At 43.9% G+C, this 14,948-nt stretch overlaps 1 protein-coding gene across 1 annotated transcript; it reads right to left on the bottom strand.

Annotated features, from left to right (window-relative positions):
• Positions 1-6,150: 6,150 nt before the first annotated feature.
• LOC121596585 (tetratricopeptide repeat protein 8) lies at positions 6,151-14,185 on the bottom strand. Its single transcript, XM_041921648.1, has 4 exons — positions 13,188-14,185; positions 8,751-8,896; positions 7,776-8,672; positions 6,151-7,266 (listed from the first exon to the last, which is right to left on the bottom strand). Exons 1-4 carry the CDS (start codon positions 13,366-13,368, stop codon positions 7,054-7,056), a joined length of 1,437 nt encoding a protein of 478 aa, XP_041777582.1. The 5' UTR covers positions 13,369-14,185; the 3' UTR covers positions 6,151-7,053.
• Positions 14,186-14,948: the final 763 nt, after the last annotated feature.

The raw sequence follows: 14,948 nt of genomic DNA, 5'->3' as shown, positions 1-14,948 counted from the left end.
TGTACGGCATTCCGTTCCGCGCTCACCTTGACGTCGCGTTGGCCGTAGACGCGCGCATCGGAATCCTTGTCCTCATTCGGTTAAAGAAAAAACTGTGCAGCAAAAGAAAATAAACCGCAAGCTGCCATCGCAAGGGAAGCGCAAAGCTTTCCTACCTTCGTTTGCCCTTTTGGAGCAGCAGGAGAGGGACGGGGCGGTGCATTCTCCAAAAAGCCACCCCAGGAATGCCGTTGGACGGGAATCGGCTTTTGATGCGATTTCGGTGGGTTTGAAGCGCTGGCGGGCCCCAAAATTACAGCTGCCATTTGGGACGGTTTGACCTCGCGGCGTAAGTCCGCGAAGTATGCAGAAATGGGGGTCGCCACCCTTTTGGTTGCGGGAGGCAGGAGATGTAGGAGGAGCGCGGTAAGAATGGAACTTTCTTTCGAATTTAAATATCGAATTACGGGGTTTGCAAATCGGTGCATTCACGCAATTGCTCCTTTCCAGGATGTGGTGAATGTTCATTTTATGCATGCATTTCCTTTCGGGATGAAGGAAGGATGGCGTTGGAGAGATAGGAAGGGTGGGGAAGGTGGGGGGGGGGGGTTCAAGAAAAAGATGGTTGTTTTTTCCTGTGTTTTGACAATTTCGCGTTGTGCGTTGGCTGTGAGTACGGACAGGAAATTGAAGTCTATTAGCGTTCGTGGCGTTGTTTGTAGTCGTACCACGTTGGGGCCGTTTTTTGTCACTAAACTTTTAGGTAATTGTTTTGGAAAGATAGTTGCAAGAATTTACTGCAAAAACTTTCAAAAGCAGGTACCAAAAGGTTATGAGTGTAATGTTAAATCAATCAAAAGACCTTTCAATAACCAACAATGAGGACAAGCATTTGTTTGTGAAAAATATATAAGAAAATTCCAATTTGTTGTATTAAGATTGTTAGATCATTCTTATCAAGATAAGCTTATTTTTATGTTTATTTCAGTTTTGGTGTAAAACTTCTTAGGAGCCTAGCCTTGCAACATAATAGAAGTTATTATTTGTGAATTTAACCACTAAAACACAAAGATACAATGATTTAAAAAAAATATTTTTTCTTACTAATGTAAATAAGAAGTAATAAAAATATTATTTATTTATTTATTATTATTTATTATTATTTATTTATTTTTATATTTATATGTTTATTTATTTATTTATTTATTTACCAAATTAATTTCATCTGGCTTCCGTAACCTACATAAAATATTTAAGCCTAGACCTATACTTGTGCAGAGCACCAAAAATCACGTCACATTTTAGAACATTTTGTAAAAAGGACAAAGGAAAGATCGACAACACGATAGCAATCGTTGAATATTTTAGACATACTTATCAACGGATCGTTAGCACAGTAGAGACGAGAGCGGTGGTCAATGGCTAAAATTTGTCAGGGTCTTAAAACTCTGCTTGGTACATAATCCTTTTACAAAAAGTCAAGAGGACAACAAGTAAGGAGCATCGATGAGACCAGTCAACAATTTAAACATGAATAACTCCTGGGCCACATTCCTACGATTGTCCAAGGCATCAAGCCCTAACTTAAAAAATATTGTTTTCTTTAGACTACTCCCCCTAACTACGACCATTTCAAAAGGAGACCCCGTCGGCTTGGGTAGCATATCTACGCAATCGAGACTCATTGAAGCATAAAAACATATTTCAATTAACATTAACACAAACAGAAGATTAACAAATCAGCATGCACAAGCAAAAAAAGCAATCAAGCTTGAAAGTATAAGCAAAATCGACCATAATTACCACACACACACAACAAAACCTTAGTACATCTTGGAAATGTTTCAATCAAAACATTACAACTGCACACCATGACGAAAGGGCATGCAATCTTCTTTTCCCCACCCTCAGCTCACCCTCAACGAACGAATGTAAAAAAAAATGGTGTGAAACAGCGTCGGTGTGTGCATGCAGAGCAAAAGCGGTACCAGTGCGTAATGGTAATTAAACATTTCCTTATTAAATTAAACAACGAATAATGGGTTGTTTCCGTGTCGACATCGCCCTTCCGCTGTTGCCTTGTTGTTGAGTCGGTTGAGCAAGATTCGTTTTTGCAGCTGATTATGAGCTTATTCGTTATTATGAGTGAAAACAGTTTAGCTGTGGTTCGATTGTTCTGCTTTTACATTCATACCGTGGCTGCTCGCCAGTAGCGTGCGCAGTTAATTGAATCAAGAGGAAAAAAGCTTGCTTCAAGGATAAGCATTAGCGATTCTCATAAACAGCTTTAACTAGAAGCAGATGTTATTTGGTGCTTTGTTGATTGATGGGTGCCCTTTTTTGTTTTATTTTTGTATCTCATATCACACGTTGAAATAATCGCTCCTAGTTAAACACAACTCTTCGGGCTTCCTTCTTTTTTGAGGCTCTCAGGTCTTGTGGAGGGGTAGGAGGGATGGATGTGCGAAGTAAAAATTAAATCAGCCGCAGAAAGCAAAGCAAATCGAACGAATGAATGAGCAAAAAAAACAAACAAAAACAACAAAATGTATAGCGATTTAAGGTAAAGATATGCAAATAACTGGTTGACATCCAAAATATGACCGTTCCACATTATCTCGCACGGTTGAGTTTGTGTTTGTGCCACCCGGTGGCTGTGCAATGAGGCCGGAGTTCTCTGCCAGGAGAATTACTGCCACTGTGGATTGAGAGGAAAGCATTTTCTACTGCGTATTATTAATTAAGCTTTTTAGAGCAAGAACTAAGTTTGCATGAACAAAAAACTAACGAATTTAATATTAATTCAGATTTTTATTATTTAAAGTTATTTCCAATGAATTAAAATTTAGCAATTAATACTCATTTCCATTTTGCTCGGTTTGTTTTTATCTAAAAAACAAAAGTCACACATTATGCCATCACCAACGTGTTGTTCGCGTACGCGCGTCTATCATGCGCGCAAAAGTCCGCGCAAATGTGAGCGCGTGTTGCGAAATCCCGCGCTTGGCTTGCGTTTGTTTTTGTCTTTGTTCTCCTCTTCAGGTTCAGGTGAGCTGTAGCAGAAGGGAGCGTTGTTTTTTTTTTGGCTTAGAACATCCTTCCAACAGGCAAACCGTCGTGTCGCTCCAGTCGTTCGCTATCTTCATCTCATTCGTTCGTTCGCAATACTTTGCGCGCATCTTTGGCGAGCCGTTTCGACCAGCCCACTGCTCCTCTCCTGCAAGGGCTGCTTGGCAATGCTTCTCTGTACTCTTCTCCCGCACCTTTGCTCCCACTGTTTGCCGAAGGAAGCTGCACCAAGCACGTCGGCACGTCGTGTTGGCGCGCTAGCTGGCCGTTTTGGTGAGTTTTATTTATTTCGGGATGCTGGAACGATTCGGGCCCGCTTGGCTATAGTCAAGGTAGTGCCAAGGTAGGAGCGCAAAGACAGAGGGGGGAAAATATACACCCCAAGCCAATAACCGGCCCCAAAAAGCAGGCAACCCACTCAACCCCTCCAGCAGCTTTCTTAGTGCATCGAAGGGAGAAAGAAAACATCAACCTCTTCCCCTGCTTGGCTTCCAGAGAAAGGAGTGAAAGAACGAGAAAGAGGATCGCACCCGTGTGTGTAAGTTGAAATTTTTCTTTCGATGGGTGAAAGAGGAGAAAACAAAAGGGAGAATAAAAGTAATGATACAACAACATTCAGCAAGATACGTGGCCGTACAGTTTGGCAGACGAGCGAGCGCGCGCGCGCGCGCAAAACCGGCACAACAGTTTTGCGTCCCTCCTGTGCCCTCCTGGAGCCACCTCCTATCTTACGAATCGCCGAAGATGGCCACGACGACGACGACGACGACGACCACGATGATGCCGCGGGGTCTTTGACCTTCCGATGCAAACATGCCGATACCTGAAAAGCACACGGGACACGCACGGGACGCACGCACTCGCAATGTGGGGTTCTCTGGTACACCTGGCCAACCCTTGCGGTCTCCGAATCGTATTGGTATGGTTGGCCCAGCAGAAAGGGAGAATATTCTTAGTCGGTGTTGGGGAAATCTCATCCCTGTTTATCTCTACCTATCTCGAGGCCACGTTTGCTCGGTAGCAATAAGTAGTTGATAAAAGGAAAGCATTGGTTTGATAAATTCCATCTGCTCCCCGCTGCTGATAGCGTTATTGAAGTAAAAATTGGTCTTGGAGGAGCTAAATTGAAGAAGGCTTAATTCGATTTTCGACTAGAGGCATTCGTTCACTTATTAGCAAACCTCGAAAAGTACTCAAAGTAGATCCAAAGTTTGAGTCTGGTTCCGTAGTTGAGTGCTCCAATGCTCCAAAAACAGCATGTATTGAGGTGGAGCACAAAGAACGGCGATACAATTACCATCCCAAAATATGGTACGAACATATTTGCCTGAATGCGCTCATTTTCAACATACCATCCTTTCCCATTCTCAGCGACCGTGTGTCCAATTATGATTGATCAACATTTACGACCAGCCAATATCCTTCCTGTGCATTCCCAGTGCTGCATAGTTGCATATGTTCGATGCGTGATCGAGCAGATGCTCGCGTCACGTCTGATAAAGTGTGCTGAATCGTCTAAGCCTCCCAGCCGAACTACCTTGCTGCTTCCCGGAATCGATCGAGCGCACGATCGAGGAAGAAGCTGCCAACGGGGAAACGGAGGAATTGGTTTGTAATAAAATACCCATCAGAGACGCGATGCATGTTCGTCACGCACGGCTACATATTCGGACACTTATTCCAGGCAAAGGAGAGGCACAGGCACGGCTGGAGATGGCACTGATGGTGATCGAGCCCATGCACGCATCCACCAAAAACACCCAATGGCAACGAGTTCGGTTGCGCTTGACATGACAGATGTCATTGGTTGATGGTCTTCGCTTGGGCACGTTCGTCGATGCTTCTGGCTGGCTGGCTGGCTGGCCGGTAATCAGAACCCGGCTGAAATGGGTAATGTTACGCACGGGAGTGATTTCCATCGGTTGGACCAAGAGATCGTGGCGCGATTACAGCACACCAGCCAGAATAAGTAAGGTTTCTTATCACACCGGAGGGAGTGGAAACGCCTCGAGCGAATGTGGGAAGCACAGAATCGCTCTCTCTTTCTCTCTCTCTCTCTCTCTCTCTCTCTCTGCTCACCATTACACACATTCACACTGGAATGAGGTGTCGATTCTTGTCCCGGGCCATTTGTGAAGGAATTTCGGAAATTATCTACCGAATGGACACTTCGCCTGAAAACGGCGTACCGTTTTGCACCTGGCCTGTCCTGTTATCTGAAATATCGATCTAATCCCTTCGAGTGATTTTACCTCTTCTCTCTCGCGTGATGCTATAAAACTTCTTTCACGCTAGATTCTCCTTCAACCTCCTCTCTTCACAGACACCATAACCATCGCTGATCATGTTTCGTGGACGAAGATCACAGCAAAGCGGATGAGCTGGAAAAAGCTTCCCAAAAATGCCAATACCATCCCGCTCTTCTCGCTTGTGCGTTTCCTGAATATCGTTTCCCTCTCAAAAATCGAGCCCCTCGTGTCCCCGGGGTTCCATTATGAATCGAGTGTCAGTCGAAAGCTGTCAGACGAATATTCGCTATCAGAACACATTAATAAATTATCTTCGCCGATTTGGTGCTGACCATTGCGTTTGAACCACTCCTCCGTCGTTGCCATGTTGCCATTCTGAGCGATTCGTTCGTTTTCTCTGATTCATTTTTGATTATGGCATTTGATTCCAATGGTCATAATTTTAGATTTTTTGCTTTCTTTCTCTGCTGCTGCTGCTGCTCCTTTGCACAGCCTGATTCTTTCGTTTCGTTGTTGCGCTTGCTTGTGGCAAGCAATCGGGCCTGTGGTACATACGATCGAATGGTTCGATCGTTTGCTGAACTGTCGTTTCGATGAAGTTTCAAGACGTTGATGAGTTATTTCGCCTTCATTCCCTAATGGCAAAGGTGCGGTTGAGTGGTGTGCTGGTGGTAAATCGTCAGTATTTCAGTGTGGCGTGCCACAGGATCATATTTATTTTTTCGATTTCGATCAGTGATTAAAAAAACGGGATAAAGGTTGCTATATTGTACCACGTTTGCTTGTAGTGAGGTCCGTAGTCTATGACCTTTTTAATGAATTATTAGAAATATCCTCATTACCGGATCGGCACGATTAATTCCTTTCCGAAATGCGTTTCTTTCTTCTCTTCGCTTTATTCTTTTCCTCTGGTTTCGCATGTCTAACACTTTTGTCAACCCATTTTAAGACCGATCACATAATTTTCCTGACATCCATTAGGTGAACCCACCAAAAGCGCTCGATCCCCCGTTCCCGAGCGCGACTAATGATTTGGCAAATCACCCGGGACACAGCATTAGCAAACACACCGTGCGACGTTTGAAAGCGTTGATTAAAGCCTACGTGCCGTGGCTGGTGGAGAAGAAAGAACAAATTTAAATCCTTCCCGCTGCGTTTGCTGTGCTAGCGCTTTTTGGTGTGTTTGGTGCCACGCCATGATCCTCCCTGATCCTCTTTCCGATCGTAAACTATCGGCATACCACGCTGCTAGAGGAAGATTAACATTTCGCGCACGATCGCCACAAACAAACAGGAAAGGAAACAAATATAATGAGCACGGGGGAAAAAACCGGCTCCACCAGGCTGAAGAAAGAATGTCTAAAAATAAGGCTTGAATTTATATGCATCTGTCTTCCTGTTTTTGTGGGAGCCGGGGAACTGGGCGCAAACGCAGCCGGATCGGACGGTACATCCTTTTGGGTGAGGGCTGGCCGGAAAGTAGGCCTCGAGTTGATCGAGCGCACGCGCCTGCAACATAGGTGATGAAATTTGGCGCATAAATTTCTTTCCGAAAAAAAAAAACAAGCAACATCTCCCAAGTGCCATACCGCCCGCTTGTGTCTGTGTGTGACGGCGTGTTGCGTGTTGAGAGGCGATATTTATCTATTCAGTCTCGGCTGCATGGTAGCGTGTCCAGCGTTGTTATTAGGATTTCTCTTGCCGTTTTTGTTGTGGTTGTTGTCGTTGATGTTGTTTGCATACCCTCGAATTCAGTTTATTGGAAATTTTCGATAAATTTCAGATTGTGTTCAATCTCGTCACTGGTGGGGTGTGCGGTGCGGGCAGCCTGCAGGTAAGATTTGGCCTTTTGATACTGCTTCTGGCGGGCCACGAGAACGGCCATGTTGTTCAGCGCCGATGCGTGGGATCCGTTAGCGGCGATGCAGAGGCGAAGGCAACGGCGGGCCAGATGGATGTCGCCGGTCGTCTAGGCAGGAATGCGGGAGAAACACAAGAACAGTGCGACCGAGAATCCATTAGCGACAGGAAGGTATTTAATGATGCTGATAACTAATGCGATTATGGAATGTCTCATTACGCGATATCTTGAGAATGGTATGCGTAGGATCGCGTTATTAACTTCTCTTGATTAGCTTCAAGAAGATGGAGGATGGTATAACTCTAGTAGAAAGAGCAGAGTATTCCTTTCCGTGCATCGAAACCTGATTTTGAATACACATGTTATTGAGTATAATAGGGAGTTCTTAGACAGCCTCCGTATATCTTGCGATGTTGTGGAATCATAGGGAAGTTGTAAATAAAGTTGTATCACCTACAACTTTGGAGAAGTCTCCTTTTTTTAACTCTACAAGAATATAAGAATAGAATGCTTCAACATGAAGTACTAATTCCTTTTGGAATTTCAGCGCCAATATCAGACAGATATAACAGGTATGGCTGTGCAAGACCTTAAAAAATAACTTCGAATGCTCTTACCAGCGCGACAAAGCTCAAGTTGTAGTACACGTCCGCCCGCAGCTCGCTCGTCGTCGCCATCCTGAGAGCGCGCTGGAAACAGGGAAACACCAAATCCAGCTGCCCACCGTACAGACAGCACAGCCCAATGTTACAGTACAGCTCCGCACTATGTCCTCCCATCGACAGGATGCGCCGGTAGTACAGCAGAGCCGTTTCGGGCTGATTGGCATAGAAGTAGCTCACAGCGATGCACGCCAGCGCCTCGGTGTTCATCGGATCGAGCGCCGAGATCTGTCTGTATCGGCGCACCGACGTCGCCAGATTGCCAACCAGCTCCAGTATGCGTGCCTGTTGCGTTAGCAGCGCTATCTCGTTCGGTTGCTTCTCCAGCCCCTGCTTGCACACCTCCAGCGCGGCCGTCGGTTGATCGATCTTGACGTAGATCCGTGCCAGCAGCAGCACCACATCCGGATGGTGCAGATCTTGCAGGGCCGCGCGTAGGTACGGCTCTGCCTCGCGCGGACTTCCAATGGCGATCAGGCAGCGAGCCTTCTGCGCATTCCACCACCAACCACTGCTGGCATCGGTGAGCAGGTCGGCCGTTCGGCGCCGTGCCAGGACGGCATCACACAGTGCCATCGCCTTGCGGATGTCGCCCTCGTGGTAGTACAGGTACTGGAACAGTGGCTTGGAGAGCGCATCTCGTTCCGCGTACTTGTCCGGATGCAGCCGGGAGATGTGAAACAGTGGTCCGGTCGGATCGCCGACCGCAAACATGGAGGCCGATCCGAGGCGCAGGTTGCGGGCGGAACCACCGGCTGTAGTTCCGGCAGCGGTGCGGGACCCTGTTTTAAGGGCCGTCTTGTTGCCGAGCGTTGAGGCGGGCCGTTGCAGTGAGAGTGTCCCGGGACGTGACTATAAAGTGTTTAGAGAATAAAATGAGAAGTGAATGAATACTCTGGGAAGAGGTTATGTTCATTTGAATTTGATTACAATGCCCGTAATTGGTCGACCAGTTCCGGTACGCGGGCGGCTCGCTGTGGCGGCGTTGGCGGAGGTTGCTGGTTTGGCCATCGCTGTCCTGATCGAGGTACCGGGACGGGGTGCCGTAGCGATCGTCTGCGTGTCCAGAATATCCTCTACCGTGAAGACGTCGTTAAGGGAACAAATCAAGACATATCGGAGAGGTCCAAAGCAGTTAAAATTGATTGCGTACGTTATCATGTTAATGGATGTTATTTAGTAGCGATAGTTTTACTAATCGTTTTAAGTTGAGCTTCATTTCAATTTGTCATATCCTTTCTATTCTCCTTTCTAAGCATTTGAAATCACTTAGATTTTTCACAACCATGATATGAGCAGTGTAAGATCGTGGCATTCATCATGCAATTTCAAGATAATCATAACCAGAAAAGTAGATTTGAAGTTTTTTTTCTTTGGCACAACAGCCGATATCGGTGAAGGCCTGTCTGTACTCACTAGTGAAGTGAGCTTGGCTTTCAGTGACTTATTGTTACCATAGCAGGATAGTCAGTCCTACGTATGGGGACACGGTCTATTCGGGACTTGAACCCATGACGGGCATGTTGTGACGTCGTACGAGTTGACAACTGTACCACCAGACCTGCCCAGAGTTGAAGTTTATTCTACAAAAAATGCTGTTTCCTCTACAATTGTGTAGAAATTGAAATATTTTTTCAAAACCCTTTGTGGGAGACAGATATGATATGTGGACTTTGGCCTTTTAATCACTCTCAAGATAGAAGTAATTAAATAAGTGTAATAATTCTGAGGGCAGAATCAACAGCAAATGAAACAAAAACATCTCGTAAAACATTCAGTATACCTAACATAACTTGTAAAAAACACATTAAAAGCAATAAAACTCATTGCCCTACTTAGCATGGAAAAGCGTACACCCCTACCATTGCACCAACAACAAGAACAACAACAACAAAATCCCCACGAACAAGCGAAATAAGCCGGTGGCATCTTCGGTTGGTAATTTTAAAGATTATGGAAATGACTTGGAAACGAATTGCAAATCTGCCAACAACAGCAACAACATTCCTTGATGGACAAAAGAGAGCGACAGAGAGATGAGAGAGTGAGTGAGTGGGCGAGAGCAGCTCCTCCTCCCCCCTCCCGTACCCTGGGGCACCCGAAAAGGGTTTTGAATTGACTTCTGGAATTGAAAAATTCCAAAACCCCACACTTCCACAAACGCACCAAGGGACCAAGGAGTAGGAGGAAAAGGTGAGGAAAGGAGACGAGCAAAAACAGAAGGAACGGCCTGCATTCCTGCACCGGCGTGGCCTCACAAAAAAAAAAAAGCTTTGGAACGAAACGCACTGTAAGCTCGCTCGGTCAAGCCATGGCCACGGAGGAAGATTCCTTCTGAGGGTTTGAGTTGCCTCTTTTTGGTTGTTTTGGGGCGCGATGGCAGATTGCCGAGGAAGAACAAAACGAAAAACAAGCCAGTAGCAACAAAAAAAAGTGTGATGTAGGGTGGATGTGACGGGGGGAGGGCTGGGAGCTTGTAATGTGGGGTATGATGAAAAGAAAAATACAACATTTCGGGGTAGAATGAGATTGCTACTGTGCAGCAGCGCTTGTGTCGTTTGCTGCTGACCACATCTGTTGGCCAGAGCTGCCTGCAGAAAAGGGTGGAAGGTTTTTATGAGTTTCTTGTTTATTTTTTTAAATATTTTGTGCGTGTGTGTGTGTGTGTTGGTTGAACGAGGAAGGAAAAGGATGTTGTAGGCATGGTCGTTGGTTACCTTTGAGGATGTTTAGCAATGTTGGTTGCAGCGAAGAAGAACGCGTTGACGCGAGGTGCAGTAGAAAATTAGCTCCTCACTTTCCAGCATCTCTGCTGGCACGGTAGCGACTACGAAAGAATATGGGTAAGGTGAAGAAGAACGAAAAGAGGGAATGCACAGAAAAAAGCTTCACAGATAGCATGCAAACAATACACAACAGCAAAGAAAGGGAAGTAACAACATATGTGTGCCAAGCTTGTATAGGCAAATGCGAGACATACAGCCTTGAAGCCAGGGAAGGGGGAGAAAAAAGTGCAAGGAAAGTCTCTCTCCGTATCTCTCTTTCTTTTTCTCTCTCTATGCGCTTCTGTCATCCTCTTTCTGAGTCTCTTTTGGTGAACTGGTTCGCGTAACAAAAATGAGAAGCACCAAAAAATATGTATAATAATAATCAAGATAAAGGATGTGCATGTGCATAAATAAAGTGCAGCGTGCGGTTGCGGTACGGGGTGCTCCACACTCCCTACCGCTCGTACCGGTGAAGGGCCAGAAAATGAACAGAAAACTAACCCTTAACATAAAAAACCCGGGCAAACTGATCGAGAAAGAAAGAATGCAACAAAAAAGAAGGAAGGAAGCAAGGACGGCACAGAAAAACGTGCACAGGAAGCAGAAAAGGGATAGAAATATTCTCTCTCTGGAACACGAGGAAAAGGGACGCGTGAGGTCGTCCATGTAAAGATCCCTGGGGGGCATCGAAATACCACACCCGGGGACGTCGGAGGCCTCCCAGCAACGGGAAAGGTGAGTGTGAAAGATTTCGGGCTTGAGTGTGGTTTTTGGTCTTCCTTTTGGGATTCTCTTGTGTGTATATGTTTTTTGGTAAAGTTTTGCACACAGTAAAAAAATGTAATACCCAGGTGATAGCGAGAAGCGTATACAGTGTTATTAAGGCCTTACTAAGGCATGTTTTGCGTTGCAATAGGGACTAACTGAGCGAGTATTTCAAAATGTCGAAATTTGATATCGAATCAACAGGTGGTTGAGTTATATAGCCCTTATTATGAACCGATAAGAAATAAACCAGATTTTAAACAGCTGTAATGTAAAAGATAATCGCAAGATTGTTTAATATAGGGACCCTTTACGATTTTTTTATGGAGTTTGACGGTTGGAGGCTGAAATCATGTAAATACTTTATGCAAATTCATACGCATAACTAGCCTACGATTTTCGGGCTTTCATTTATCCCAAGGTGCATTTAAGAGATCAGGTGGTGGATTCTAGAATTAAAGTGTATGTAATCCAGGTGGTCTCAGCATGTTTTTTATAACCAAATAAAATGTCTTTTTTGACAGGATCGGTGAAAGCTTTTGCTCAAACAGGCTTTCTGATCGCTTGACGAATACATAACACATTCTTAAAGTCTTGATTCAGAAGCAAAAACGATAAAAAATCAGACTTCTAAACAGACACTTTGGGATAAGCTCACCTGTATATTACACCCACTTTGATATCTGCTCGAAAACTGCTATACAATGCAAATAGCTGACAGGCAGATACTTCAGCCTACGAACTTAAAACGGAAAGGGCATATTTTTTAGACTGAAATAAACAAGGCTGAAATACTGAGGCTAATTCTGTGTGTCGGTTTTCTAGGCTGTGTTGACATGATTTCAGCCGCCAACTGTAAAAAAACATTTAAAAGCCCTCATTTTTAGTAATGAGAATTTAAAAAAGATTTTTTTTAAACAAATTAATCTTTATAATGCTATGTTATCATTTTTTTGCATTTATTCCTGACAATGGGGCCCTTCACGATTCTAGTTAGTTTTTTGTATGGAGTTTGACAGTTGGAGACTGAAATCATGTAACACTCCATACAAAACCACACAAAAACTAGCCTGCAATTTTCAGTCTAGATTATTCTAGCCTCAAAGCTAGAATTAGATTTGAGTACTTGCTCGAAAAATGGCAAAAAAAGGTGGTGTTAACATTTATCCCAAGGTGAATTAAAGAGATCAGGTGGTGGAATCGAGAATCAAAGTGTATGTAGTCCGGGTGGTCTCATAGCATGTTTTTTATAACCAAATTTGAATATCTCTTTTTGACAGGATGGGTGAAAATTTTTGTTCAAACAAGCTTTCTGGAGGCTTGATGAATACTCAAAACACTCTTAAAATCTTCATTCAGAAACAGAAGCAATAAAAATCAGACTTCTAAATTCATACACCTTGGGATAAGTCCACCTGTATATTATACCTATTTAGATTGCTGCTCGAAAACTGCTATACAATGCAAACAGCTGACATGCTGAAATTTCAGCCTACGAACTTAAAACGGAAAGGACTCAAATGTTAATTTTACAAACAAACTTATGTTACCAAAAAAGGCCACTTAAAGCCTTTGAGCCCACTTTTACAAAAATGTCACCTGGGTTTGCGATTGTGCGCGAGAGTAATGCATAGGTTTGGAAGGAAGCTGCAAGAGCCGACCAGTACGTTTCGATCAAGTGTCCTGAGCTCTTGTTGCTTCCTCTTCCCCTCTCCCGCATCCACCCATCTCCACCTTCTGCACCCCATGCCATTCACGAAACGAGCGCAAACGTTTCCGAAAATAAATGGCCCACCGATCCCCTTCCTTCCCTTCCTCAACTCCCTAAACTTACCCGCCACATCATCGTCCGCCTCGATATCGTCGATGTACACACGCTGGGTCATAGATCTCATTTTCAGCTCCCAAGGACCTTGATGAAGGGCATTCTGTTGCAGCAGGCCGTTGCACACCTCGATGCACTCGTCATATTTCCGTCGACGGAATAATGATATGGCAGCGAAGAAATTGTCCATTATATAATTTGCTCTCGTGCTTTCTGCTTCGTCGTTGTGTTGCCTGTCTTCCCTCTTCACCGTTGCTCTTCAACGTGGCCTTCCTCCCTTGCTTCTGAAGCTGTCTTGTGCTTGTGCTTCCGTTTCGTTTCGTAAACCGTCGCGAGTTGGTTGTTTTGTGGGCATGAAATTTCGAAGCAATTTTGCTTTTGTCTTGCTGGTTGGCTGCGATGTCTGTAGCTTCTTGGTTTTTTCTCTTGTAATTCAGTTTTGTGTTTTTCTTCCTCCCCGTTGTCAGTGGGCGGAAACCTAACGATCCTGTCCGAATTTCCCCGACCGCGAATGATGATGACCGTCTATTTGGGATGGTTTTGATTGCACGAATTGCTACGTGGATAAAGGATATCGGGATTGCTTTAAAATTGGTATACTTTGTATAGAAAACAGAGTCCCTCGGCACGGTTCCATCCGGGGATGCTGTCTTGTTCCCTTCCGCGCTCTCACTATCCCCACGCGGGTTTGTTGGAATGTTTGTAGAACGGAATTTGTAGAACGATTATCGTTTGTGCCTTTGGTGAGGTTTCTTCTTGTTCTTGAGGACGGGGTCTCTGGAGTCTCTCTAACTCAGCCCCATGCTGCTGCAGCGTGTGCTGCCCTTGATTATAGTGTGGTTTGAAGGTTTGGCTTGAAGAAATGCACAATAATTGTGAGGCACAAGTTAAACACTGTTATCTTCTTGGGGTTCGCTCAAAATCTCGTTTTTTTTTTTCTGTTTCGTTTCTTTTTCGCGCGATTTTACTGATTTTATTGCTTCTTCAGCTGGCTGCAGCGAACACGCACTGACATGGGCTGGAATGTTTTGACAGTTTGTTGTCGTTTTGGTATTTGTAGGATTTCCATGGCAACGGTTTGTTGTTCACGGCCGCTACTGGAGTTCCTTATTATTTGGATGTCGAGTGCATAGCAACATAGCAAAAGCCAATGTGGGAGCATAAACTCCAATTGGTGTGACATAAAAGGGCAAATTTTGAGGGTTTTTTTTAAAGAAAAAAAGCATAATAGGATTTCTAAAAAATAAAACAGAAGTGATCAATTGTGAATGAAAAAATTATAAATAAGAACAACATTTTTATTACATGTTATTCTTGTATCTGGTTCATACATGGTGAACACCATAAGAATAATTTGGTAGTACTAATAGTTTTTAATTAATAGTTCTTAATAAAAATATATTAATGTTGTGTGCTTTTAAAATGGATGTAATAAAATAAGAAATATTCTATATCTCTTTGTTAAGGATAAGTTGGTCTGGTCTTTCATTAAATGTCATCGATTGTTTGGCAAATAAATCACAGTTGCTTTAAATAATTGTTGACTATTTGAATCGTTTGAATACATAATTAATATTAAACGATGGTATTTTGAGCATCGTAAAGTAATGTTTTTGTCGATGTTTTTAAATCACTTAAACCAGTTATGGTTTGCTATTTTAATCGTGTCAGTATGCTAATGTTTGTCTTTATTTACTAAACGTTGTAAAGGCTCAATAAAGTTTTCAAAAAAAAATTTAAATACTACTTGGTAAAGTTCTTCTCTATCTA

Source organism: Anopheles merus, chromosome 3R, assembly GCF_017562075.2.
Source record: "Anopheles merus strain MAF chromosome 3R, AmerM5.1, whole genome shotgun sequence".
Classification (NCBI taxonomy): Eukaryota; Metazoa; Arthropoda; class Insecta; order Diptera; family Culicidae; genus Anopheles; species Anopheles merus.
This window is presented reverse-complemented; position numbering and strand designations above follow the sequence as displayed.

Bases quoted from the DNA above. Each gene is read 5' to 3' on its own strand.
- LOC121596585 (XM_041921648.1), bottom strand. From the start codon at position 13,368: ATGGACAATTTCTTCGCTGCCATATCATTATTCCGTCGACGGAAATAT. The intron at 8,897-13,187 runs GTAAGTTTAGGG...TCTTCACGGTAG, and splicing joins GGCGGACGATGATGTGGCGG to AGGATATTCTGGACACGCAG. The intron at 8,673-8,750 runs GTAATCAAATTC...AACACTTTATAG, and splicing joins GTCGACCAATTACGGGCATT to TCACGTCCCGGGACACTCTC.